This window comes from Trachinotus anak, unplaced genomic scaffold (assembly GCF_046630095.1).
Source record: "Trachinotus anak isolate AG129_WGS33_773 ecotype Australia unplaced genomic scaffold, CSIRO_AGI_Tana_v1 ptg000005l, whole genome shotgun sequence".
Classification (NCBI taxonomy): Eukaryota; Metazoa; Chordata; class Actinopteri; order Carangiformes; family Carangidae; genus Trachinotus; species Trachinotus anak.
In genome coordinates this window covers 27,136,723-27,162,727 of record NW_027273856.1, presented here as the reverse complement: position 1 = coordinate 27,162,727, position 26,005 = coordinate 27,136,723, and the positions used below count along the sequence as shown (strand labels likewise).

The 26,005-nt window shown below is 43.9% G+C and overlaps 3 protein-coding genes across 3 annotated transcripts; all 3 read left to right on the top strand.

The window, feature by feature from the left end:
* Positions 1–1,967: 1,967 nt before the first annotated feature.
* prdm1c (PR domain containing 1c, with ZNF domain) lies at positions 1,968–10,815 on the top strand. The gene is made up of 7 exons (XM_071479425.1): positions 1,968–2,222; positions 3,758–4,015; positions 5,471–5,590; positions 6,559–6,811; positions 8,237–9,267; positions 9,365–9,493; positions 9,917–10,815. Exons 1-7 carry the CDS (start codon positions 2,196–2,198, stop codon positions 10,472–10,474), a joined length of 2,376 nt encoding a protein of 791 aa, XP_071335526.1. The 5' UTR covers positions 1,968–2,195; the 3' UTR covers positions 10,475–10,815.
* An 881-nt stretch (positions 10,816–11,696) lies between these two features.
* On the top strand, positions 11,697–17,655 carry xkr5a (XK related 5a). The gene is made up of 7 exons (XM_071479426.1): positions 11,697–11,957; positions 13,075–13,258; positions 13,474–13,658; positions 13,783–13,995; positions 14,382–14,551; positions 14,782–14,893; positions 15,504–17,655. The coding sequence occupies exons 1-7, from the start codon at positions 11,825–11,827 to the stop codon at positions 16,436–16,438; spliced, it is 1,932 nt and encodes a 643-aa protein (XP_071335527.1). The 5' UTR covers positions 11,697–11,824; the 3' UTR covers positions 16,439–17,655.
* Positions 17,656–17,817: 162 nt separating this feature from the next.
* Positions 17,818–25,918, top strand: tram2 (translocation associated membrane protein 2). The gene is made up of 11 exons (XM_071479434.1): positions 17,818–18,039; positions 20,248–20,311; positions 20,505–20,614; positions 21,658–21,774; positions 21,945–22,003; positions 23,240–23,324; positions 23,508–23,578; positions 23,905–24,009; positions 24,211–24,354; positions 24,837–24,994; positions 25,229–25,918. The coding sequence occupies exons 1-11, from the start codon at positions 17,920–17,922 to the stop codon at positions 25,303–25,305; spliced, it is 1,110 nt and encodes a 369-aa protein (XP_071335535.1). The 5' UTR covers positions 17,818–17,919; the 3' UTR covers positions 25,306–25,918.
* The last annotated feature ends 87 nt before the right edge of the window (positions 25,919–26,005 follow it).

Below are 26,005 nucleotides of genomic sequence, written 5' to 3'. Positions count from 1 at the left end.
TTTTGGGCGCTCATTTGCATGTCTCCATAAACCTGCTCACCGTCGTCATTCTAAGAAGGTCATGTCAAATATCATGTAGCACAAGTCAGCTTCCAATTAAACAGGTAGACATGCCCACGCTCAGGAAACATCCAGCCACACATAACCAAAGTTCAGAGTTCAATCTCGTCTCAGAGGCCTCTATACCACTCATATAAAAAGTCCACGTACTGTGTTAATGATGACTCAGACAGTGCGTATGGGTAATAGATGTAGTGGAGAGACGGCTCAGATAGAGAGGCATTAGAGAGAAAGAGGAGGAGGTGGAGGAAAGGAGAATGAATGCTGAATAGAAGGTGATGAATGAAATGACTGAAGGCAAAGAGAAAGAGCGCAACAGTGAGAGAGAAGCGGATTTTAAATTACATGGTGGCTCATGTCAGCAGCTGTAATTAGTAGCTTGGTCAGGTGTGGTGAGTGGGACAGGAAGCATGAAAAGACGGACAAAACACCACAGAGACGCAGGAGTAGTCTGTGAGGAACAGAATCGGCCTGACAGCGCAATATATTTCCCCAAAGTGGAGAAAGTGAATGAGAACAGCGTGCACGGCGAATGCACCTATGAATGGAAATAAGCTTGCGTAGGAGCCGCACAAAAGGCTGTTGTTCACAATATGTCGCGTGTCAAGCGTGTGGATGATGGGTCTGGAAATTTAGACGATTCTTAAGCTGGCTGGCAGCCTGTCAAGTCAAATGTTTCCTTTACAGAAAAGAACAAGGGGAGAGCAGAGCAGATAAACTTACAGCATGACACAAGTATCCACACATTCTAGATCTCACCCCCACTGTGCAGTACATATGTCCTGAAAGAGAAAACACAGGGTAAAACCTTTCTGCCGGCACCAGAAAAAACACTCAGAACTATTCCAGTCACTCTGGCTTTTGACAGGTTCGTTTATATGTTTCAGTTTTCTCTAAATTCCAGCCTGTAAAGTTTCTAAGTATTGGCTTCACACCACTTCATACGCCATAATTAGCACAAGCACAGTAACAGGTTATTTTAATGTAAGAAAAATTAATAATCAGTCAATATGGAAAGAAAGTTAATCAGCAACCACTTTGTTATTTGTCAATCATTTGAGGGTCCCAGGTTGTCAAATATGAGAATTTGCTGCTTTTCTTGGTCTTTATATTATAGTAAATTTAATATTTTGGGAGTTTTGGACTCATCGTAATCTGTACTCTATTTGTACTAAAGTTCTTCATTACCTCATTTCTGTGGTAGATTAAATTGATCAAGTTCCAAGTAAGAATTTCATGCTATTGTATCTCATCTCTTGGCTTCCTAAAGCTCAGAATCAACAAGTATCTGTATCACTGAGTCCACACTAATGCACAGAGTGGTAATATTTCAGTCTGCAGCTGTTGCTGTGATGAAGAGTTGGATATTAAATTTCTTAACTTTCAAGAAGTGTCACTTTGCCAGCTGCAATTAAATCAATTTTTAAGCTGCACAAGACACAAGAACTGACTCTGAGAATTATGATTATATGTTCCTGTAAGCAATCCTGCGACATATTAAAAGCTTAATTTGAACTCAAATGACATCTTTCCAAATCTCACTTTGCATTACACATGTACAAAAATGATCTCATCTCCTCTGTGTTGTGGCCTTGGCGTCCAAACACAACACAGGTTTGGCTTCTTCTCACCTGAAGACAGAGTGGGTGACTGTCAGAAAATGAAGATGTATTTGTCTGATCCGGACATAGCTGTGTGACAGCCAGTGCACCCCCCTGGAGAAAGCCTCACACCCCGGGGCAAGAGAGTGACTCACACACACACACACACACACACACACACACACACACACACACACACAAACACTCTCCAAGGAGGAGTCATGGGGCAAAGGGGAGGAGGGGGGGGAGGGAGCACGAGAGGAAAAGGGAGTGTATCTCTCTCTCTCTTTCTCTCTCTCTCTCTCTCTCTCTCTCACACATACACACACACACACATACACACACACACCTTCCCTCCTCCACTGTAAGACGCAAGAGAAAGAGTCACACACTCGAGGGTTCAGTTGCGCAGTCAGTCACACACAGGTACACAGGATACTGAGGTTGGCTGAGAGAGAGAGAGAGAGGGGGCAAGAGACAACTGGTTGCTCATAGACACTCCAGCTTTCAAGGAGGGCACGGACAGCCTGCCCTATGTGTGGCTCCTCTCAAGGCTTCACAGTAAGTGTGCAACATCCTTCTAAAAATCATCTTATGAATTAAAATAAACAATAGAGATTTTGCTAATTATATATATATATATATATATATGTATATATATATATATACAGATAGATAGATAGATAGATAGATAGATAGATAGATAGATAGATAGATAGATAGATATTTACCAGGATGGTTTGCGGTTAGATTCTTTCATTGATCAAACCATTTCTTTATTGCATTACGACACTGTCCCGTGAAATGTAATGTCAGACGAAGGGAAAGACTGCTTTCTAGAGTCAGCCTGTCGCATGTTGTCCTGCAAGCCACAGCTGCGTGCCTTTGACTCATGTCTTGATTTTCAGAATATATTTTCTGCTGTGTCACTAGGTTTGATGGTTTCAGAGTGAGTTATAGCACTTGTGACAGTCATTCCGAGTCAACTGTGGTGAAAAATAGGGTGAAACATTGTCCATGAGTTTCGTCTCACTACTTCTATTTGCATTTCTTTCTTTCTTTTTTTTTTCTTCAAAGAATACGTTGATATATTCTGTTGTTGCGGCACGAGACGTTGTTGCACGCACATGTCAAATTAGCGTGTGATTTTTAAAAGAATGACTGTCTATTCCATTTTTGTTAATACACAGATGTGCAGGATTTAAGTTTTTATGCTGAGTTCAGTCTCTCTCTCTTCAGGAGGGAACGTAAGTCACATGAGTGCTTACCAAATATTACAGAACAGCAGAAGATATCTATCACTATCTCATAGTGATTAACCTTAAAAGGAAGTTCTCAGGCGGCATATCTGAGCATTGTCTTTTAATCACATGTCTTCTATCTTCCTCTCTTTCACTCTTTCACTATGTCACCATGTCAGCCTATCAGTCAGGCCACTGATTTTGTCAAAAATTAGTTCCCTGACAACAATCTTCCTGAGCAGGGGTGGGAGAGACAGTAAGCGACAGACAGAGAGAGAAAGAAAGAGACTTTAGACCTGGCTGAGAGCCAAGTCCCAGTCAGTCAGAGGAAGTCTGCTCGATTCACTGGGAGCACTGGTTTCCTTGTGAAAGTGGTCCTGCTCCGGGGCAGACATGCACAGGAACCTCCCTTATAGCCCAGGGGTTGTGATTTGGAGAGTCACAGGATGTATGGGACAGTGGGGGCTGTGGGGCAGTGAGCATGAAGGCTCCACTTTGAAGTTTGTTTGTCCGGTGGTAGCAATTGATGAGAAAATTACATTCTCCTCTACTTCTCCTCCTTCTTAACATCCTCAAGTTGCTGCTGCCTCCTCTGTGTCACACTTCGCTCTCAGGAATCTAATTTTAGCTCTATTCAAAACTTAACTTCCCTTGATATATGAACTGTTTTTGTTTGTACTGTTTGTGTTTTTTCCCTTAAATTGTGACATAAAAGCAAAAGGTGAAAGGTAAAATGTGTCTTTGGTTAACAAAATTCGATGCCACTCCCATGGCCATCTATTTATTTTTAGAGATATGGAATGAGTGAGATTTGACAACATATTTCCCTACTTTATGTGTCTGTCTTTTCTATAGGCCTCCTCCTCTCAGTACACCACAGCCATGCTAACCTCAGAAAGGTCACCGCAAAGCACAGGGATCGTTACCCCAAGGATGACAGAGACACAGGACGTAGACATGACGTCATGGAGCGAGGCAGACTTTGAAGAGAAGTGCACTTACATTGTGAAGGACCAACCTCTGGAACAAGAGTCCGAAAACCTCAGAGGGACAAGAGCTGAGAGATCCTTACCCAGAAACCTGGCCCTGAAACGCTGCCACAACTCCGCAGAGGTACGCAGCAAAGCAGGCTCCTCTTTTGGTGTAGTTGGTGGAAGAAAGTGGTTCGCAAGGAGTTGTTTTTAAAAACCCATGGCAGAAAAACAATCAAATCAATCTCTTATATCTCTAGCCAATATATCAAAGCAGTATGTAAGCATGCACTGTGTGTGTTTTATGTTTTGTGTTTCTGCCGACTCCTTGCGTCACTACAGCTTCCTTCCATGCGCTCATCCATCCTCAGGCGGGAAGTACTTGACATGTTGTTGTCTAATTTCAGCCTTTCCTCTCTGCTGTGTATGTGTTGAGGCAAAGACAGAGACAATAGCCAAGCCCCTCAGCACACTGCCTGAGGTCTTTGTGATTAGTAGCTACCTCAAATTCTCAACCCCTTTTGTCACCAGCACACAATTACAACATAAAGCAAAAGCTAAGGTGCTGGGAGTCCACCTTATGGACAACACTGGAAACAGTCCTCTGGATTGAGTGTGTGGCAGTTACAGTGGAGGATGTTGGACTGGACTGACAAGGGAGAGGAAGTCACAGATGAGGATGAGTAAATGCATGATGAGGATGAATCCACTGTGGACTATTCATGAAAAGGAAAACATTTCCTCATGCAAGATTAGGGCTGAGTCTCTGCAGATAAAAGGGGGTAATCAGGTGAGATCAGGGGAAGTAGTCCGGGCGTCTGCGGCGGAATACCTGCTCTACCACTTGACCTTCTACTAAGGTCTATCTGGAGTCTGGTTAACACCAAAGAACAGGATATGTTACTGTCACAAGAGATGTCAGACAAAGCCAATAAAAGCAAGGGTAAAACCAGCAGATTAAACTGTATGGCTAAGTGTGCAGCAGTTGATCCAGCTACATACACTATGGCAATGCTGCTGAAGATGAAAGAGAGAGTACATTACCATTGCTTTAGGGGGATTTGAACACAGAGCTCAAGGTGCAGTTGACGGGTCGGGGTGTGCCCATGACACCTTATCCTCTCTTCCCCACCCTGGAGGCTTGAGACAGAGGGGTGAGTTTCACACCTGCAGGTAGCAGAACAAGGGTAGTAGTGAAATTTTAATATGGTAGAGAAACTAAAGATAACTCGGGTGATTGGCTTATGAAATATTCAGCATGTGAAGGAAGGAGCACATTCTGTCACAGCCCTGCAAAATTCTCATTTTCTCTGTGGAAGCGTTGGCATGACAGTCAATAGGAGCTAAGTGCTTGATTCCTAATTTCCAGTCATTCCAAAGACACAATTTTCCAGTGAATTGACCTGATCCTTTTCGTTAATCACCAAGAAACAGGCTGGGGGGTTGGAGGGTCAGCTAAGTAGAGCTGAAAGTCCCAAGAATCTCATCCCTCTAATTATGTTTTTCAACTCAGTGGGCATCCGGCTCTGCTCGCCCAGGCCTCCAATTTGTGACCTACTCTGTTGTTTGATGATTCCATGTCCTCCTTGTTGAACAGGTGCTCGGGGTGACCAGCAAGGAGCTGATTCCTAAGGGGACACGTTTTGGCCCTCTGGTGGGAGAAAGCTACACCAAGGAAATACTGCTGACAGGCGCTGACAGGAAGTACTTCTGGAGGGTAAGTCAGCTGCGTGTGAGTCTCTGGATTTGTGTTTGTGCATGTTTGTGTTTCAGAACCGTTCACATCCTGTATCTCCGTCCGGAGGTGCTGCTGTGGCTGTGGTGTGGCACGAGTTTACCGCTGTGGCCAATATCTGACATCTTGTGAAAGTATGACTCTGCCTGCCAGTGCTTAGGTGTCTTTAAATGTCACTAGATTAAATGGTTTTTACAAGTGCATGCAGTGTTTGCCAGTTCTGTGCATGGCTGTCTGAGGTCACACACACACACAGCTGTTTGGTTTCAGTGACGCAGCGGTTCTCCTCTATCTCCGCTTCTCTCGGCAGTGGTATCACTGCCAGTAAATACACCATACACATGTCCGCACTTCTCCAGATTCACAAACTCTCACACTGACTAAGCAAGGAAGTGGCTTTGAGCCTGAGAACTGTTATGTTACAATCAGCAGCATCAGGACATCTTCCATTACACACACAGGCGTCTGTGTAATTCTACAGTTTAGAGTCAGCAACCTTGAAATCATGCAACCCCAACCAAAACTTGCAGCAGCCTTAACACAGACAATCTGTTAACATTACAGTCATGACTCAAGTGAAAGAGCAGATAGTACAAAGAGAAATTTTGCAGACCTAAAGAGAGGGCGGGATAACTATTTAAATGAGCAAAATTGCTTTTGAAAAGGTCAGCAATCACTCAGACGCAGTGATGATCAGTGAGAATAGCAGTGGGGGAGGTAGCACACCTAATACTACAATCCAGTCATACAGGGAAATTCGTGTTCAGTGTGCACCACCAGCACCAATCTCAGCTGAAAGAACACACAGCACTTACCATAAAGGCATCAGGAAACCTGTGACATCATGGTTTCACATTCAGAGCCTTGTCACGGTTGTCGATTTTTCACCTTCGACTGAGGTGATCTTTCATCTCCTCTCGTTATCTCTGCGGTACTCTCAACAACTGTAGGTGTTCTCTGAGGGGCAGTTGCACCACATCCTGGATGGTTTGAATGAGGAGCGCAGCAACTGGATGCGCTACGTCAACCCAGCCTGTTCTGTGGAGGAGCAGAACCTGGTTGCGTGCCAGAGCGGTTTGGACATCTACTTCTACACCATCAAACCACTTCAGCTGGGCCAGGAGCTGCTGGTGTGGTACTGCCCGGACTTTGCCCAGCGCTGTAACTACCCTCCTCTGGGCCAACTGGCTATTGACAGTATTGGTAAGTGTGAATGAAGTAGTAGTATCTGTGTGAGAAGGTTTTAGGAGTGTTTCAGCAGTTAACAGAAACTGTTACTAAGCCCACGCTTTGACACATATCTGGTGTGCATTGTCATTGTGGAGTAAGGCAAAGCACCGGCCCACTGACAGAGCCTTTGTGTGGGTGTTTCAGAAGTTACTCAGTCACACCCACAGCCCCTTTTGTCAAAGCCAAGCACAAAGGAGGAGAGTACGGTCCTGAAAGCAGAGAGGACCTGTCTCCAGGTGTGTAGCCATAGTACCTGAGTAAGACCAATTTCAGGACTTTAGGTAATGTTTCAGTTTCCCTTTTTTTTTTAAACTCCACATAGAAACACAGCTGGCAGCTCACTCACAAACACAACATTTGGTGTTCATTCACAAACACAAAGAGTGCACATGGTAGCAGAGAGGCTGCCTGAGGTGCTGACAGCATTCTGGCACAAGCCCCCCTTATTTATTTGGCTCTTAAGGAGGAAGAGAGGTAGGAAGCGCTCCAGTGACTACTTGAACTTCCTGACAAGGCAAGCCGCTGACAGATTGATATCTCACTGAGTGGCGGCTATTTGTTTGCTGAGAGCTGGCCTCTCAGGAGAAGACGGTGGTGGGGTGGGGGTGGGGGGATGAGGGGGATGGGGATGGGGGGGGGGGCACGCAGTAGATAAGGGTTGCTCTGTGTTTGTGTGGGCTGATGTTAGTTGTGAGAGTAGGTGAGATGTACATGGATACTTAACTTCTGTATTTTGTCTTCCTCTGCTTGTGTCTCTGCTTGTCACTTCCTCGGTATAAAGTTGAACGATTTGTTCATTTAAATATAGGCTTGAATACAGATTTCGTAAACATGACCTGTGTGTAGAATTCAGAGGAAAAATAAATATTATGTATAGGTTAGTGGTATATTTTCCACTCCATTAAGCATCTTTTAGGATTATTAATGTCTGGGTGAAATCTGTGGTTCATCAGTCACTTTCAAATGTGAAGTTGTTTCTCATCCTGTGTATATCCGGTCCTGCCTTACATAGAAAGTACACTTATAACTGACAAGCCCTTTAATGCACTGACTCCTGTCCTCCATGCTATCTGTATCCTGATCAGACTCCTATTGTTTCATTTGTGGTGTCCCGTTTCATAGGGTGCCAGGAAGAAGTCTGGCAGACAGGCTCACACACCTGATAAAAAAACAAACTTTTATCTTCTAATCTTTAAAGCATAAAGCAACAGGTTGGACTAGTAGGTATCTTTAAAAGTAAAGATGGCATGGTGATTTCAACAAGGAACACTCTTGCATGATCACATCATTGTCGTGGGTGTGCGTGCCATGCAGTTCAATGGCGACACTGTTACGCCTACATCTAAAAATTATTTCACATTTCTGACGTAATTTCTCAATTTTCTATTTGTCTCACAGAGCAGAGTCAAGCTCAGGAGAAGGCAACAGTGAAACGAGGACACAGCGTCTCGGAAATCCTCCGGGATGTGCCCTCCAGATCCCTGACTACCTGCCCCAGGCGTCTGGACAGCCCTTTGCCTCAGACCAACCTCTCAGCAGGTTTTCCATTGTGTCCTCGTGTTGTCTACCCAATCCAACCCAACTCCGACTCTATCAATGGGCACAGATATGCGGCTCTGCCATCCCTGCCATCCTGTGGCCCTCCGACTGCCAAAAGGCCTGCTCTAGGTTGTCCTGTCACCTCTATTTTGCACTTCAGCTTTCAGCACAGTCAAGGCCCTGTTACAGCCAAACCTTACCAGGAGCCCTCCGTGCCTGATCGACTTCATCCTGCTCTGAGGCACAATCCCTATTATCTGCCTCACTACTCACTTGGCCTTAACAGCATTCTACCTCATTCATACCCTTTCTACAGCGATCGACTGAAACCTCACGCAACACTCCCATCTCATTTACTGCCTTTTGATGGCTGTGCACACCTACTCCATCCTCTAGTCAACGGACACAAAGACTTGGCCCTTGCACTATCCAGTACCAAACAAGACCTCATTCTTTCACCAAGCAGTGAACACAAAGACCACAAGGACCTCATATCCAATAGGACTAACTACCTCAGGTTCCCCTCAGATGACCTCCGAGATTTCAAACACTCCCGTCCCAACAACGTCCACGCAGACCTCACTATACCTGCCACACCCAGTGCCTCATCCATGGTCACCTCACTCTGTGGAGCATTGCCCTCTCTTGCAACCAGAGGATGCTCACCACCAGTGGGCATGGGCGCCTCTTCAGACTGCCTCCCTTCCCAACCCACCTCTGCCACTCGGAGCAATACTGAGGATGCAATTGACCTCAGGAAGACCAAACAAGAAAGGGGGCAGATCATTGGCTACAAGACTCTGTCTTACCCTCTCACCAGGCAGAACGGAAAGATCCGGTATGAGTGCAACGTCTGCGGAAAGGTCTTTGGGCAGCTGTCCAACCTCAAGGTTAGTTCCTCTTCATCAAATTAAAGCACGGTGGAGAAATGCCCGAATTAACCAGTCACCAAAATGCAAACACTCATCTCTGACATGCTGTCCCCAGGTCCATCTGCGAGTACACAGCGGAGAGCGTCCCTTCACGTGTCAGACCTGCAACAAGAACTTCACTCAGCTGGCCCACCTGCAGAAACACTACCTGGTTCACACAGGAGAAAAACCACATGAGTGCAAGGTATGGAGACAGCTGTTAAAAAAATAGTTCAACATTTTGGGAAACATGTCTATTTGCTGCCTTGCTTAGTGTTAGATGAGAACATTTATACCACTAATGTCTGTAGGGCAAATATGTAGCTGGAATTAGCAGCCAGTTAGTTTAGCTTAGCTTCGCAGAAACAAGCTCACTAAATAATATTTTATATCCTGTTTGTTCAATCCATACAGAAGTTAAGGTGTAAAATTAAAGTGTAAAAACAACAAATCACTGTTTTATGTTGGCTTATGTGCTGGTTTGTTTCTCGGCTCAGATAACCACATGAACCCATTTTTACATTTGCAACTAAGGAGACACAGCTATTGCTTTAATGTCCAGAAATTGCCCTGAAAGCTGATATTTGATATTTAATAATAATTTTCTTGTGTATCTGTTCTGACACAGGTGTGCCATAAACGATTCAGTAGCACTAGTAATTTGAAGACCCACCAGAGGCTACACTCAGGTGAAAGGCCTTACCAGTGCAAGCTCTGCCCAGCCCGCTTTACTCAGTTCGTCCACCTCAAGCTGCACAAACGCCTCCACACTGGGGAGCGGCCACATCGATGCCCCCGGTGCCCCTGTGCTTATATCCACTACTGCAGCCTCCAGGTGCACCTCCAAGGATTCTGTCCTCTCTCCCCCTCGGGCTCCCAAAGACACTCGCCAGAGGAGCTACACCGAGTCAACTCCGAGATCGAGAGGTTTGACATGAGCGAGGCAGCAGAGCAGCTTGAGGCCATGGCTGCAGAGGCCGAGATGGACAAGGGGAATGTTAGTGACCTAATACAGATGATGGAGACTCACACCTCGGGCCACCAGGACGGCACCAGAGGGGACACTGAGCTGAGCATTTGCAAATCAGCAAAGGAGTGCTCTGATGTTCAGCTGCATCATGGCAGCCCTCTACCTCTGCATCCAACCAGCATCAAGCTGGAGTCAAGCTGCATGTCAGAGCCCTAAGACAGCCTTGCTAATCCAGCCATATAATCCTTACAGGTCAACTCAGCAGCTGTCTGTTACTGCCCTATTTGAAGTAAAGCCTTATCTCAATCATGGATTGCCTAGCCTATACTCTACAGAGACTATAGCCTGTGAAGAATCAAAACTTTACCAGCATGGCCTGTGACCTGTGACTTGATTGATTTAATGTATAAATCTTTCTTAATTTATTCTGTCGCTAATATGAATCAAAAATGTATGAAAATACAGATTTTTGAAATTTTCTGTAATTTGTTTTGTATTTCTAGAGCATCATGCAACAACTAAACATGTGATTTATGCATAAACTGAATTTCTTTTTATTTGTGGTCTCACTGACTGAGTGTTTCTGTTCATGTATGAGTGCATATTTATGCTTACCAATTAAAGTGATGATTACTGTACAGGCATGACTAGTGTAAGTGAGCTAAGTGTTGAGGCGGTCACCTAGAGGAAACTTCAGGTGTTTGTGTGGAGCGTATATACTTGGCATTGTGTAAGTGCACTGTATTGCTGTGGGGAGTTGGTGGCATAGATAAACATCCTGTTATGACTCCCCCCCCCCCCCCCCCACTGCAACACACAGGACAAAATAAAGATCCGGCTGCTAATTTTGTACACACACTTCCATATTTTAGTTTCAGTATTAATCAGCTGTCAGACAATAAACCCACAACAGAAGACTCCACAGCTTATTCTGAGATATAAAAACACCACTGTCAGATTACTTATCTTCACTGTAGCACTTTGAATAAAGAAAACACAAGCGAACTGGAAGACAATGAAACTGACACTGACCCTGTGCACTCCTCAGATTACAACTTAAAAGCGTGTCAGGTAGCGTAGTGTTTGGGAGGTTATCCACTGATGAGACAACTTACAACATACACAGCATGCAGGACACACTCCTGATCAGATCACACAATGCCTGCCAGCTGCTCTGGAGCTGACTCTTTAGAAAAGACAGGACCCAGGGCTGACCCTGACCTGTGACCTCTCTTTATGGGAGGAACTCAGATCGGTATCAAACATCTCTCTGCTGGAAATAAAGAAGATATATCTGCAATGAAACATACGGGCCTTTTGGGATTTAGGTGGAGAAGAGGTAATGTTTCCCAGGTGGAGGGGAGGGGAGCTGTGAGCAGGTGCAGCAGCAGGGGGACAGCCGCGGGACGGTCAGCAGACCGATGCCCCTTTAACGCAGCGCGGTGACGTCACATATTTTTGACGGAGGGCAGGCAGCGGGAGAAGAAAGGAGCGGATGTACCCGGGGTGAAGGAAGATGCCCAGGATAATGTCACCGGGCGATTCTCCCTCCCATCTGTTCGCATCATGATAAACGCTGCCGGGGCGGTTGCCCGCAGGATGCCGTCGGTGGCCCGGCGGAGCGGCTGCTGGATAGCGTGGTGCCAGGCGGCGCTGCTCGGCGCGTCGGCGCTGGTTATCGTGGCCGAACGGAGCGCTCGTAAGTGGGCACACAATTCGCAGCGCCAGGCTTTGTAGTGGTGCAGCTGGCGAGGCTACGACCCGATACTGTATGTCTCGATTGAAAATAGTGAAGGGAAATGTTTTGCGGTTGTGGGGGTATTTTCGGTGGCTGCAATGAATTAAAAAATGCTGTTGCTCAGCCCTGATGCTTCGTGCTGGAGCTCTTCCAACAGCAGCCGTGGCTCAGGTTAGAAACACAATTCAGATGGTGATGCTATAGCACAGGCTTTACCACCGAACCAGCAAACCTAGCAGTTCTTTTTCAGATGCATAGCAATGCAATGGTTAGTCCAGCTGGGCTTGCCAAACTGGGGCCCCAGGACCTCCAGGGGCCATACAGCAGGGTCACAAAAACACACACACACACACACACAAAAAGATTAAATTTAACCATTAAATTAAATTAATCATTATCCAGTAAAACCCTGTCCTCGACACCTACAGGGATAATGCTCAACAATTAGATTTCAATTGCACCTACAGCCCAAAGACATATTATTAAAATATAAGATTGTTATTACTACTGATGATATTATTATTACTACTCAAGCATACCAGTGAATGCACATCTGGAGTGTGTATTGAAAGCACCTTGCAACACAGGGAGAAGATTCCCTGACTAAGCGGATCAATGGGGCAAGGGCAGGACACAAGAGAAACGAGGTGACTGGATCTGTGCAGTCTGACTTTGACTTTGGCAGACATACTGTACCATTCCCAGCTGATGGAAATACCCACCGCTACCCTGGAATTAGCCTGTTACAGATATATTGGATGAACAGTTAAACTGATCAATACAGTGATGCACTTTCTAGTCCTTGACAAGTTGGTGTTTTGTAATAAGTCTGACATATCTCTTTTTTCGTTTTGGTGCTTGTATCATCTAATTAGAACGGCTTCCTTGCAAATTAAAGGGCAGTTCACTGGAGCAAGGCGTATGTGCTTTTTAATTTCTCAAGGACTCTGCTGCTGGCCTCTGCAGCTCTCATCAAATCCTCACACACATGCTGGGTTTTATGTACCGTGTTTCCTGCACGACTACATGATAAATAAGATTTATGTCTGTCTCTGTTGTGTGTGTGTGTGTGTGTTAGTGATCTACTGTATAGGGTTTTACCTTTGGAATGAGGAGACGCAGTGGGCGGGCCTCACTCTCGGCCTCTTTCTACCGGGGACGGCAGTTCAACTGCTAAGTGTGAAATGGTACTATGACGATGGTGATGACAGGCGATGCTACCTCTCTGTCATACACATACTGCACTTGGGCATCTTCAAAAGGTGAGATCTTTCCCACTCCAGATATTTTGTAGAAATTATAACATGATTTGCATATTTTGAACATATCTTGTTGTGCCTTAAGAACAATAGGTGACACACTTAGGTCCCATCAAAGTGCACAGTAAAAATGACATTTGCATCATTCTGTCATTGCAACCTTCACCAGGAGGTTACTCATTGCTTTGGTGTCTGTCTCTGGCCCCCTCTTCTGGCAGGTTGTGGGACTGTATGAGGTCTGTCTTGCGGATGCAGGGCTCAGTGGCTGAGCTCGGAGCCGCTGTCATGCAGCAGGCAGATGTTGCTGCCCTTTGGCTGCTGGAGGCCCTCGTCCTCACACTGCCTCAGAGCCTGCTGCAAGCGTATGTCGTGGTGTCCACTGATGTGGGCATCATGTCGCCAGGTAAACTTACATTTGCTTCGGTGAATCTACGTGATGTTTGGGACATATCAACTGTTTTACAGTGTCTGAATAGGAGATGGTGTCTTTTCTTTTTCTTACTTTCTCTGTCTGTTTTTACCTTCAGTGGCTTATTGCTGTGGTCTGTGTGTGCTGTCTATTTCCTGGGCCCTGGTGCTGTACAGCAGAGCCTGCTGTCTGATCCGACCAGGCCACCTGGCCATGCCTCCGGCTGCCTTGCTATGCCAGCTGGTGTGGAGGGCGGGCATGCTGGGTGCCAGGGTGACTTGCCTCATGTTCTTTGCCAGGGTGTTTAACTGGTGGGTCTGTGGAGTAGCAGGTGAGCAGCAAGCTCCATGGACTCTTTAGTTTAGCTGACACTTCCGCCTGACACCTTTTGAAGGGAGGAGGAAGGATTCAATGAAATAATAATCACTGCAGTAAAGTAACTTAGTATACAAATACGAATAAAGGCGCAAGAGCCTCAATGACTAATTGAGGTAGAGATTCTTATGTTCTGCATGACACAGAATTTAAAAATAATAATAAAAAGATCTGCTTTTTGTTCATGTGCATGTGAGTTTATGAATGCAGTTATCCTCAGAGTGATGCAGCATGTCCTCTTGATCCAGTTTCTCAGTTGCTCCTCTGCATCCGCTTGATACACTGTATATGGATCCTCTGTTGCGCTTGCACCATCTCATCTATTTTTACGTTGACCTCCAGGTTTCCACTGGCTCACGGCCTCCTTTTGGCTGGTATCACAGCAACCAGACATCTGCACTGGCCCATGGTGTTGGCGTGCCTTTAATGGCATCATGGGGCTCGTCCACGTCTTCCTCTTCCTCAACGTCAAAGATGGGCCCTCACGCTTCCGCATGGGCAGCTTTTATGCAGTAAGGCCTGAATTTGGATGAAAATACTCTTCCTTAACTTGTTTGTGCAGTGTTTAATCCCGGCATCTGTTTTGCAGGAGTCATACACACACACACACACACACACACACACACAAATACACACGTAGGCAGATAGTTTGCATTGTCATCCTCCCCTCTGTGTCCTTAGCTTACAGTGACGTAAAGCTGTCTGCAGATGACTGATGGTGTGACCTTCTCTCTTCCCTTAGTTCATGCTTGTAGAGAACGCCACTCTGCTGCTGGCCGCCTCTGACTTCCTTAGCGAAGCATCATGGGACAGCATGACCCTTCCCACCACTGTGCTGTGTAGCTTTCTCCTCGGTGAGTCATCTCCGCTCCCGTCATTATTTTACAGATTTGTCTCAGGTTTGATAGTCATTGCTCATAATTAGACTAGTACCAAAATAGTTTGTGTGGTATGTGAGTAATATAACCTCACTGGTGATTCAAATAGGTTAAAAGTGCTTCTAAGTGGAACAACACAGCTATCTGTGTTATTGCATTACAAACAGTAAGCCCTTTTAGTGCTGCTTGTTAAATGATAGCAATAGCACAAGCACAGTTGGTGATGTAGTGTAATTTTACCATCCAATATATTCATATGCAGGATAAAGTCATAAACTGCACTCAGCAATCAGGTGACAGAGTCGTATGTGGGTTGTAGGACACTCAAGGATAGGAACCAAGGGAAGCAAAGAACTGAGTGAAATGAGGTCAAATGCTGGTTAATTCAGATGTTTGGGTATCTAGTTAGTGTACTTGTATGTGAAGTCCATACCCAACACCAGAATTTCATTTAGGCGAAGCCAGTGTGTATACAGTGTTCTCTGCTGCAGGCCTCTGTTGTGATTTGGACTACTGCTTGTGACAGATGTTGCAAAACATGCTCAGTGTACTAACATCAACTATTTCCTGTCCCTGTGCTTCCCAGGTGCTACCTCTCTTGTCCTGTACTACCGGTTCCTCCATCCCAAGTCAACAGAGATCTCCCAGGGTACGAACCACAACCACATGGGCAGCACATGTATAGAACAGGGGGAGTCCTCCTTCTCTCTCGGAGACAAGAGCCTGCCAGCTCCCTCCATTCAAAACCATGGCAGCTTCTCCCTCTCAGGTGTGGCTGGTACTCTGCTGGACCACCCGGGAGTCTGTGGAGGCCGGCCTAACAGCTCCTGCCCTTGCTACCACCACCACTGGCTCTTGATCCGACTAGCTCTTAAAACAGGAGACCTGGGTAAGATCAACAGAGCGTACGGGGCAGGCGGAGCAGCAGCCATATTGGACATGGATGAGTACAACCAAGAGTTTAAGAGCAATGAGGGCATGACTATCACAGCAGGAGGCAGCTGTGAGGGCGTCTCCACCTCTGAGTCTCAGGGGAAAGGCCTGGCACCGTTGTCGGACTGCAAAGATGAGTTCCAGAGCGTGAGCGAACCCTCGTCGACCGAGCGACCTGAAGAAGAGGACGACAGTCTGGAGATGGAGAGTCCGCTGGAGTCACCCGCATCCGATTTTAAACGCAGCTCACCAGAGGGCAAGTCTATGTTTGGAGACAGTCCGGAGCCATATTTCTGCCCCACAGAGTCTAGTTCAACCCTGTATTTCAGCGCTGACCCTCAGTCTCCCAGCAGCGCAAGTAACCCCCGTTTGGACAGGGACATAGGGAGTCTGGAACAAGGAGTTCGCCTCAACTCCATCCCCAGTGATCCAGCCCTTCACAGGCTCATGGGCCGGGTCGGTCCGCGTTGCACTTCCACTCCTAAATTGGACTCTGGAGTGCTGGACTCTCCTTCCAGTGTCCCGCATCTCACAGGTCCAAGGAGGCAGCTCATAATGTCCCGAAGAGATGAGGATGATAACTTCTAGCTTTCTCATGACAGAATCAGGGAAAGAGTAACAGCAACTTATCCAACATGAAAGGAGTACACCAGCTTTTTGGAAGGCTGCTTTTTCATCTTCCTAGAGTTGTAGGATGAAACGGCTTGCAGAAATTTCAACCTTGTATGCCTATATATGTAGTACACTGTGGGCATAGTATATGCAAAAAAAATTTGGGAGAATGCTAAGCTAGCCTGCACTCTTCTCAAATAATAAGCTATTTTTTAAAAAAGCATTGCTTTGCCCAAATACCAAACATCGTGGTGAAGCCTTCAGCAGCGCTTTCGTCAGACATCAAGAAGATAATCAAAGAGCTAGTTAGTGGTGTACGGAGCTCAGACACACCTCCTACCTGATGTTAAAAACAAACATTTTTCTCATTCCTTTGGCAGCGTTTAACGTCGAGCCTCTATAATCACACTGTGCAACAAAATGACATGTTAAGGAAGTAGCCAAGAGTTATATCGATTTACATCATTAGAAATATCCAGCTGCTTTTTGAGCTCAGACAGCTGATGATTTCTATATTACACACAGAAACTGCTGTTGTTCAGCATTGAAGAGAATAGAGAAATTAATCCTAGATCACAAAGGGGGCAGGAGTGTCTGACCTTTGATTATTAACCATCTCAGCATAAGCCGGAGCTTTGTTGGCTTCTTAAAAGCACAAGTATCATCTGTATCATACATCTATTGCTGTGAATTTTGTTATTCCCTTAAAAAAAATCCCAGTCCCTTCAGAGAATAATATACTGTATTTTTTGTATTATGGTGTCGGCTGACATTGCTTTGAGCAGGGCTAGTATGTCAACCTGGCAAAACTGTGTTTGATGTTTTATTTACATGTTGACCATGTATTTGCTGAAATGTTTTTGGAATTTACATTATGTTGGGGGAAAAAAATTATGTCTCAGGCAGCGACTTTAAATTCAAACGTGTTGTGTAACAAAATGTAAAAAGATGCTTATAAGGTACTTGTAGTGACTTTTTTTAATGTGCTCTCGCTATTTCTAGGGGACAAATGCATTTTTGCTGATTGCTGCTCTGTAAAAGGGATGAAACCCACAAAGCAGTGAAGTGATGCTGGGTTTTTCTCTTGCAGCCATGTGACTGCCTATATGACATTTTGAACTGTGAAGTGCAAGGCCACCGGTGGCTTTAAATAAGCAATAAATGGCCCACATATTGGGGTGACTGGAATACAAGTGTTTCTAATTATTTAATATTTTATCGGCGTTTCGCATACTCATGCCAAAGTAAACATTTAAAACGCGCACTGCCCTGTGATCACTCAGGTGGAAGTGGTCACGGTGGACTGGGCACAATTTATAGTGTCAAAGAAGGTATTTATAGCACTCGCCCTTTAAGACGGCGCGCATGCGCAAGGCGGCGAGAAAGTTAACTCCTGAACTTCGTAGTCAGAAAAAATTCTGATTTATAAAATAGCAGGGAAACAGCAGTGAGTTGACATGGCATTTCGCCGAAGAAACAAGAGTTACCCCTTCTTCAGCCAGGAGTTCCTCATTCAGAACCACGCAGACATCGTCTTCAGTTTTGTGATTTTCATTTTGATTGGATTGATGTTTGAGGTGAGATGAACTCTCTTTTCTTCCCTCGTCTCACTCAGCTGTTTTAAGATGGCATGCCTGCTGCACATTCACAGATGTAACTCAGAGCGAAGGAAAATGCTCCTGGGTTCAAAGGTCTCTTTGCTTTGTCAAGAAAAAAGAAAAGTCTTGTTGGACTGCATGTTAGCCTTGAGTTTTCAGTGTCTTCAGTCCCGCGGATATGGAGGCTGCTTGCTACAGGTTTTTTTTTTTTTTTTTTTACAAGTTTAGTGAACAATGAATGTTTCTCTGCTCGCAGCCAAAGTAGCAACTTATGATGTGGACTGAGCCCCAAACATACAGCAGAGGATAAACTGCAACTTTACACGTTTATTGCCGGTTAATATGTTAAAACGCTTTCGTTGCCTCGCTGTTAATACACAAATTCCAAAAGGAGTTTCCTAAACCGGGATACACTTGGAAAAACTCTTCAGAGACATAGGTGACTACTCAACAACTACAAAATGTGATTGTTTTTACTCTAAAATTCACCTGTTTTACCCTCTTGGCAATGTCTTGTTCCAGATTCCTGCATAGACAATCCGCTGCAACATTTTGATTCCAAAATGTATGTCAGAAACAACATACGTCCAACTTTCTGCAGGAAATAAATAGTTTTTGGCATTCAAATTAAAAGCCTTCTTGCGAGTTATAGCACACGCCCGTCAACGGGGGTTTTATTTTGAAAAGCGCAAACGGAAGCGTCGCAGCTTTTCCTCGCCAACTTGACGCGAGTAGTTAACTGCCACGTCTCAATCTTTGAGCTGCTGCTGCAGGCTGCCGTGGGCTCAGCTGCCCTGACCCGGGATTTCACCACTGACATACATTTACTGCATTCATCAGGTGTTTCATTTACTAAGAATTTCTCATATGTGTGCACAAGGAAGACACCCAGGCCGCCGCTCATGCATTAAGCACAGTTTCAGTCCGGAACCGTGGTTATGATCACACAGATGGCCGAGTAGAAAATAAGCAGGGGATTTCCTTAATATTTCTCGGTTCGGAAAAAAGAGAACAAGGGTGCTGCAGCTGGGACTGAATTTGAGATTTTTGTGTTCACAGGTCACCTGTGTGGCCTTGGCGCTCAAGGAATGACTGGTGACTTGTTGCACTTTGGTGCCCAAACAATGATGGTTCCTGTCTCACCAGGAATGTTTTTTTTTTTTTTTTTTTAAAGTTATTACATACCTGGGAATGATTGAGATAAAATGTTATCATGTCTTAATATTTATTTATTTATTTATTTTGACACCTATAGTTTTGATGCAGTGGTTTCCAACCTGATGGCATCTCTTCAGGGGTCACATGTTGATTATCTGGATAAGAAAGACAGCAAAGGCACAAAAAGTTGTTAATTAAAATATAAAAAAAATAAAAAAAATGTATATGATCTTTATAGTGTTGAAATCATTACCTGATTAACCCATTTGTTTTTAATTGCTTAAATAATTTATGAAACAAAATATGACAATTGTTTTCTGATTCCAGCCTCTCAAATGCTGGGATTTGCTGCTTTTAGCTGCTTTGTAACTTGGTTATGTTTGGGTTTAAGGACGTTTGTGGGGCAAAACAACAAATTTAAAGACATCACGTAGGGCTCTGGAAAATTGTGGTTGGCATCTCCTCTATTTTTTGATTTTAGAGACTAAATAATAAATCACACAGTACGGTAACCAAGGGAATAATCAGTAATGCAAACAATTAAAGTTTGTTTTTTAATCCCACTTTACGTGAACTACTCACCGTTCACAGACAGATGCAACCCCTTGACAAGGGGCCACAGGTAGACGTTGCTGTATTTTTAAGATGCCACAAACCACAAAGGTCGGGGAAACACTGGTTTAACGCCTGTCTTTGCAGGGATCCTTGACAAAAATAATTTGGGAAGCTTTGTTACAGCCTCCCCGTCCCAGGGTGAGGCAAGCCTTATCACGCCGACAGATTTTTCAGCAGCAGACCCGAGGGAATTCACCTGCCACTGACTAATTACAATACCAGGGGCAGGGTTGACTGACAGTAATGTAAACAGCATCATGAATTCTGAAAAGCTTGGATTTCTGCTCTCTGTCTCCCTACACACACCTGTCACACACTCACATACATCCTTTGATGGACCGGCTTCTCGAGGTTGCGTTCGGATTTGTTTAGTGAAATGTTGTGCTGCTAATCACCATCTCATCTAATGTCCAGGCCACGGCTAAGACGGCCATACTGTTCATTCAGCCTCAGTACAACGTCACCACGCTATCACCAGGTATGTGCTGCAGAGAGACTCATTTTAATTCAGTGTATGACCTATTTCCCTGTCTTAACTCATAAGCCTGCCCACAGTTTCACTTCTGCTCTTACTGCATATTGCATTACTACATTACTACCAGTGAAGTGTGATTACGTTGCTCCAGGATGTTTAACACACCTCTGATTGCAAACATTCTGTGTGTGCTTAGAGGGAGAGGTGACGTTTTACCATTATGGATGGAAGGACTGTGCCACCATCCTCTTCTATTTCTTCATCGCCATCATCCTTCACGCAGTAGTGCAGGAGTATCTTCTGGATGTAAGTGTCCTTATCAGTGTGCCACAGTGCAGAAAGATGCAGTTACGGTGTTTTGTTGGCATCATGTACAGATTATTTTTATGGGACACTGTAATTTTCTTACAATTTCCTAGGAGGATTCCAGGAAAGCAGATGCAATTTGGTACTAATTTCCATGAAAGTGCTGCTCCATTTAAACCCAAATAATATAAAGTCATTATTGATTTAATGTTGGAAACAAGTGAGTAAAAGTTTTGCAAGATTTAGTTTGAAATAAATGAATGCAAGTGTCGAAAATGAACCATCCATTTCCAGGATAATTGGCACCGTATTAAGTGAATCTTTCCGAGGAACAGTTTGCAAATTATTAGAAAATTATTCAGAAATGACAAAGCCATAAAGCAAATCAACAAGAATGGAAATTGATTTCTTGATTGTCACCCGTTGTTACATCAAAGAATAATATTAAGTGTGTTTACATGCATGGCGGTGATGATGAATCTAAAACATACTTATAATATTTCAGATGTCTGGTCTGTTTACTGCTCCCACATTCGCACAGGAGTGTGCTATTAATACATTCAAGGATATGAAGACACTGTCTACTGAAACCAGGATATGAGCTGTTTCCTCCTTAAGGTGTTTGCATACTGATCCACTCTGTGGTACATAAAAAAAAAAAAGAGAACAGGTCAAAACCTACCACATCAAAAGCACAGGAGCAGTATGAGCCAGTATGCTGACTGTTTCCAGGACTAAATCAGGCTGAAAAACAGGCTGACATTGCTCCAGTGCTCTGTAGACAGAGTTGTTGATCCATCTGAAAGTATGAGCCCTTGTGTCATTGTTTAGAAATAGGCCAACGAGGAGGGATGAGGTTTTATTTTAGCACCATCACCACGGTTTCCAGAGCGTCTTGAAAGGAATACCACTTCAGCAACAGCCATAAATAGTATCCGCTGTCTTTTCTTGTCCTAGTTATTTGTGTTACTGTGACTCTTCCTTGTGCATGACAATGACATGCCACCCATGCCGCATGGTCTGTTGTGTTGTTCATGTTGCAGAAAGTGAACCGGCGTCTCCACCTCTCCAAGAGCAAGAATACCAAGTTTAATGAGTCGGGTCAACTGTGTGTGTTTCACTTGGTTTCTAGTGTGTGGAGTTTTTACATTCTCATAACAGTAAGTGAGATTTTACCGTGATGACTCATGCTGTATAGTATTGTACTGTACTGTTCTGTATTGTGTAACAACTTGCCAGTTCAGGAAATGTTACATATACATATCAAGCATAACAAGTGTATTTACTTTCCGCACACACACAAGTTCCCCTCTCTCATTTCTTCACACAGGAAGGATATCTGCTGCATCCCAGCAGCCTTTGGGAGAACTATCCCCATGTTCACCTCAGGTATGACCGATGTGGACCTTGCACTGTCAGTGATATATTAACATGAAATGAACACAAGTAGCATTGGCAAAAACTTTTGTTTTTCTTCATTATATATACATTTGATTAACAATAATATATTTTTAGATGTTTACACATAGACTCATTTATCCATAGATTCGTACCGATTGCTGCAACCAATGCTCTTTTTCATCATCCCTTCATTTACAGATTATTTCTGAATAATCATTTGGTCTAAAAATGCCCCTCAGAGTTTCACAGAGCCCAATCTGATACATCCAGATCTTTTGTTTTGTCTGACCAATGGTCCAAAACCCAAATGTATTAAGTTTGCCATTGTACTTGAAAATCAGAAAGTCTTCCCATTTGAGTAGCTGAAATCAGTAATAGCAGTTTTGCTTAAAAAGACAAATGATTTATTGATATCAGAATTGTTGCCGATTAAATTTTGCTTAATCAATGCACTAGATAATGACAATAAGCTCTACCATCTACCTTTTAAAATGCACTTGCACTTTTCAATGCATTTACAGATGTTTTAGTCCCTTTAGGGGACGGTTAGGTGTCAGTTGCTTTGAAAAAGTCACATATGAAAGTGCTGCTGATAACCTCTTTGTAGCTGATAAATATTGCTCAGTGGTATTCAGCTTAAAATGATACATTTCATTCTCATTAAGAAGTGTTTTTAATTTATTTTTTTAATTAAATTTTTAATTGGCATTATTTTGTCTGACTCAGGGCTGGATTCATCTGCAAGGGGCAAAAATTAACCAAGGGCCTCAATTTAGTTGAACTATAAATTGATTTATGCACAATATAAGTTTAATATCAACTGAAATATTAAAGGTATTAAAACTATATTTTAACACAGGCTCCTCTATAAAAATGGCCCTTGCTAACAATTAATATCAGCACTTACACAGTGAATCTAAGGACCAGTTGGTTGCTTCAGCCGGTTGGTAATTCAGTTTTGGTCGAGCTCCAGTATTTTGTAATCTTACCATCATTTCCTTACATGTGCAGCGTTCTGAAAAAATCCTCTGCATACACTTTTGCACACTTTCCAGCTGAGGGAAGGGGATTTGTTTTTATGGTTGTTTTTTTTAAACACGTGCATAGTCATGGGAAACAGATCAAATTGGGAGCAGGTCACTGCGGCGGCAGAGATAATTGCACTAAATTTCTGTTCTTCTTGCCCTTTCTCCTGCTTTCCCTCTGTCTGTATTTCTGGTCCAGGTTCCAGGTGAAGTTTTTCTACCTCACTCAGCTGGCCTACTGGCTCCATGCCTTACCGGAGCTCTACTTCCAGAAAGTACGCAAGGTCAGTTAAGGAGGCCCTGGGAACTAGAGGAGTTAAGAACTTGACTAGAAAAGCTGTGTGTGTGTCACTTTGTGTATGTTCTGCATGTATGTGCGTTAGACGAAGAATGAGAAGGAACAAAAGCCTCTAGGATTTTAAACGATGGCACAGTGCCTTTGCTAATAAAAGCTATTTGTTTTTCAGGAGGAGATTTCTCGCCAGCTGCAGTACATCTGCCTGTATCTGCTGCACATCTCTGCAGCCTATTTGTTAAAGTAAGCATCCGACAGAAGGAGCGTTTTGAAAATCTGCAAATTCAGAGTTTCGTCAAGAAACACACATGGACAGCGAGAAAAAAAGAAATAACAAATAACGATGAAACACTGCAAAGTTCAAAGTGATGCGTGAACCGCCCTGAATCAGTTAGTGACCTGGAAATGTGTTTCTCTACAGCAGCATATTCCTCCGCTCTTCTTTCTTTACTCCTGTGGCTCTTTTTAAAAAAAACAAAAAAAACAAAAAACTGTTTTGTTATTTCTTTTGATACCCAATCCACCCTTTTCCACCTCTGCCTGACCGCTTTCCCTGCTTTCCTGTGTAGTTTGAGTCGTGTGGGTCTGGTACTCCTCTTCCTCCAGTATGTGTCAGAGCTGGGCTTCCACATCGCCAGACTCTTCTATTTCACTGATGAGAACCATCAGAAAATGTAAGTAACCACACTGTGTTTTAATGCTTTTCAGAATATTTGACTTACTGATATTTATCCTTATCCCAAACACTTTTTCACTTCTCCTCACTAAGCTCCTGTGTTTCACCTTGTTTGATGAGCACCAACTGGAGTTGAACGTCTCAGCACCTTTTTTTTTTTTTTTTACTGACCATGACTGTCCTGTGTGTTGTGCTTCAGGTTTGACCTGTGGGCGGTCAGCTTTGTGTTTACACGGATGGTCACTCTGACCCTGATGTTCCTGGCTGTGGGGTTTGGTTTGGCTCGTGCTGAGAACCAGGGGCTGGACTGGGAGATGGGCAACTTCAACACTGTACTGATTAGGTAAAAAACATATCTGTGAAAAACATGGTGCATATAACCTACGTTAGTGGATAATGATTCATTTTTGTAGCACTGCTATTACGTTTTACAGCTATTGCAACAACTGCACGGTTAAAATACACATAGTGCCCATAACAAAGTGTTTAATTTTTCATGTTTTATTGTTTTACAACATGAGTTCAGTGATTGTAGCCAGGAATTTTGAAGCTTACTGACAGAAAATGATTTCAAAATAAAAGCACATCTCCCACAAATGAATTAAATGGGGATTAGTAAATCACAATTACAATGTGATGAAGATGAGGATTAAAACAGTGGTCTAGATATGACCCTTGTTTTCTGGAGAAATGTAAGAGATATTCTTCAGATCCAATAGCACACGCAAACCCATAAAGTCATTTCATTAATTCAGCACACACAACGTCAGGCCCATTTTCCAAAACACACAACTGCACTAATCTTTTTTCCTTGGGCCCCTTCAGGATGACTGTTCTACTGCTGGTATGTTTGACCCAATCTTGGCTGCTCTGGAAGTTTATCCGTTTCCAGCTGAGGCGCTGGAGGGAGTTCAGACACGAACAGGCTGTTCGCAAGAAGGCAGCCCCAAAACAACCCCTACGGACACTGAAGAGAGACTCACGTGAGTATAAACACCCAGTGAAACATGTTTCATAATACACTGACACTGACTCATCTCTTAATAAATAGCTACAGAAGAGAGAGGCAACAACAGTTGCACAATATTGCAATTTTCAGGAACACTGCTTGTCACGATTCCTTATTTTAAACACCATATCACACTAAATGTCTAACATGTTCTACGTTAGCAGACATCCTGACTTCTCACCTCTCTCTCTCTCTCTCTCCCTGCCAGTTGGTCACCATGAAAATGGAGTTCTTAAGGCTGAGAATGGAGCATCTCCTCGGACCAAAAAACTCAAATCCACCTAAGATAACGCACAGACTGGCCTGAAGAGCGACCTTAGCCCAGGCTGAGGTTTCTTGACAGCGAAACCCGAAAGCTGACAGCCAATGGCCACGAGGCTTCTGGTTGGCTATGTCCTGAGATGTTACAGAGACTCAGTTGCTACAGACTTAGGCTTGAATGCTGGAAAATGAAATCCAAGGAAATCTCTCGAGCCCAACAGACATTTACTCCTCTCATCATATCAGTATTTTTATACATCCACGCAGCCTGCTATCCCACCCTAAGGAGCACCATTGTATGCAGAATGATGATTAAAATGTAAAGTGAACACAGTGTGAGGCACACATGTTACTGTGCGTGCCTGTGTTGAATGTGTCAATGCATATCCTCATACATAAGTACTGTATTGGTTGTAGTGTCGTTTGATATTGCAGCTGTTTGCAGCTCTTGCCATTGAGCCGGCTTTGCTTGTTTTCTGGTCTGATCCATTGTAGCACAGAAAATGTTACTGATGATATGCCCTGATATGAGCTTACTGTATGCTGGCCCTACTGTGATCCCTTTACCATGTCAGGGAAGGGACCCTGGCCAAAAAATAGTCTTGGGCTCCTCCTAATGATTTACGTTTTCGAAGATCCTCCATCTGTCACTGGTCACTTCATAGATATGCAGCAAGTATGTATGTTGGATATTACCGCATGCCATTCCATGTTTTTTTTTTTT

What these genes read in the sequence shown, in the direction of transcription:
- xkr5a (XM_071479426.1), top strand. Translation starts at nt 11,825, where the DNA reads ATGATAAACGCTGCCGGGGCGGTTGCCCGCAGGATGCCGTCGGTGGCC. An exon ending in CGTGGCCGAACGGAGCGCTC is followed by an intron (nt 11,958 to 13,074) that starts GTAAGTGGGCAC and finishes TGTGTGTGTTAG; the next exon opens with TGATCTACTGTATAGGGTTT. An exon ending in CACTTGGGCATCTTCAAAAG is followed by an intron (nt 13,259 to 13,473) that starts GTGAGATCTTTC and finishes CTCTTCTGGCAG; the next exon opens with GTTGTGGGACTGTATGAGGT.
- tram2 (XM_071479434.1), top strand. Translation starts at nt 17,920, where the DNA reads ATGGCATTTCGCCGAAGAAACAAGAGTTACCCCTTCTTCAGCCAGGAG. An exon ending in TGATTGGATTGATGTTTGAG is followed by an intron (nt 18,040 to 20,247) that starts GTGAGATGAACT and finishes TCTAATGTCCAG; the next exon opens with GCCACGGCTAAGACGGCCAT. An exon ending in GACACTGAAGAGAGACTCAC is followed by an intron (nt 24,995 to 25,228) that starts GTGAGTATAAAC and finishes TCTCCCTGCCAG; the next exon opens with TTGGTCACCATGAAAATGGA.
- prdm1c (XM_071479425.1), top strand. Translation starts at nt 2,196, where the DNA reads ATGTGTGGCTCCTCTCAAGGCTTCACA. An exon ending in GCTGCCACAACTCCGCAGAG is followed by an intron (nt 4,016 to 5,470) that starts GTACGCAGCAAA and finishes CTTGTTGAACAG; the next exon opens with GTGCTCGGGGTGACCAGCAA. An exon ending in ACTGGCTATTGACAGTATTG is followed by an intron (nt 6,812 to 8,236) that starts GTAAGTGTGAAT and finishes TTTGTCTCACAG; the next exon opens with AGCAGAGTCAAGCTCAGGAG.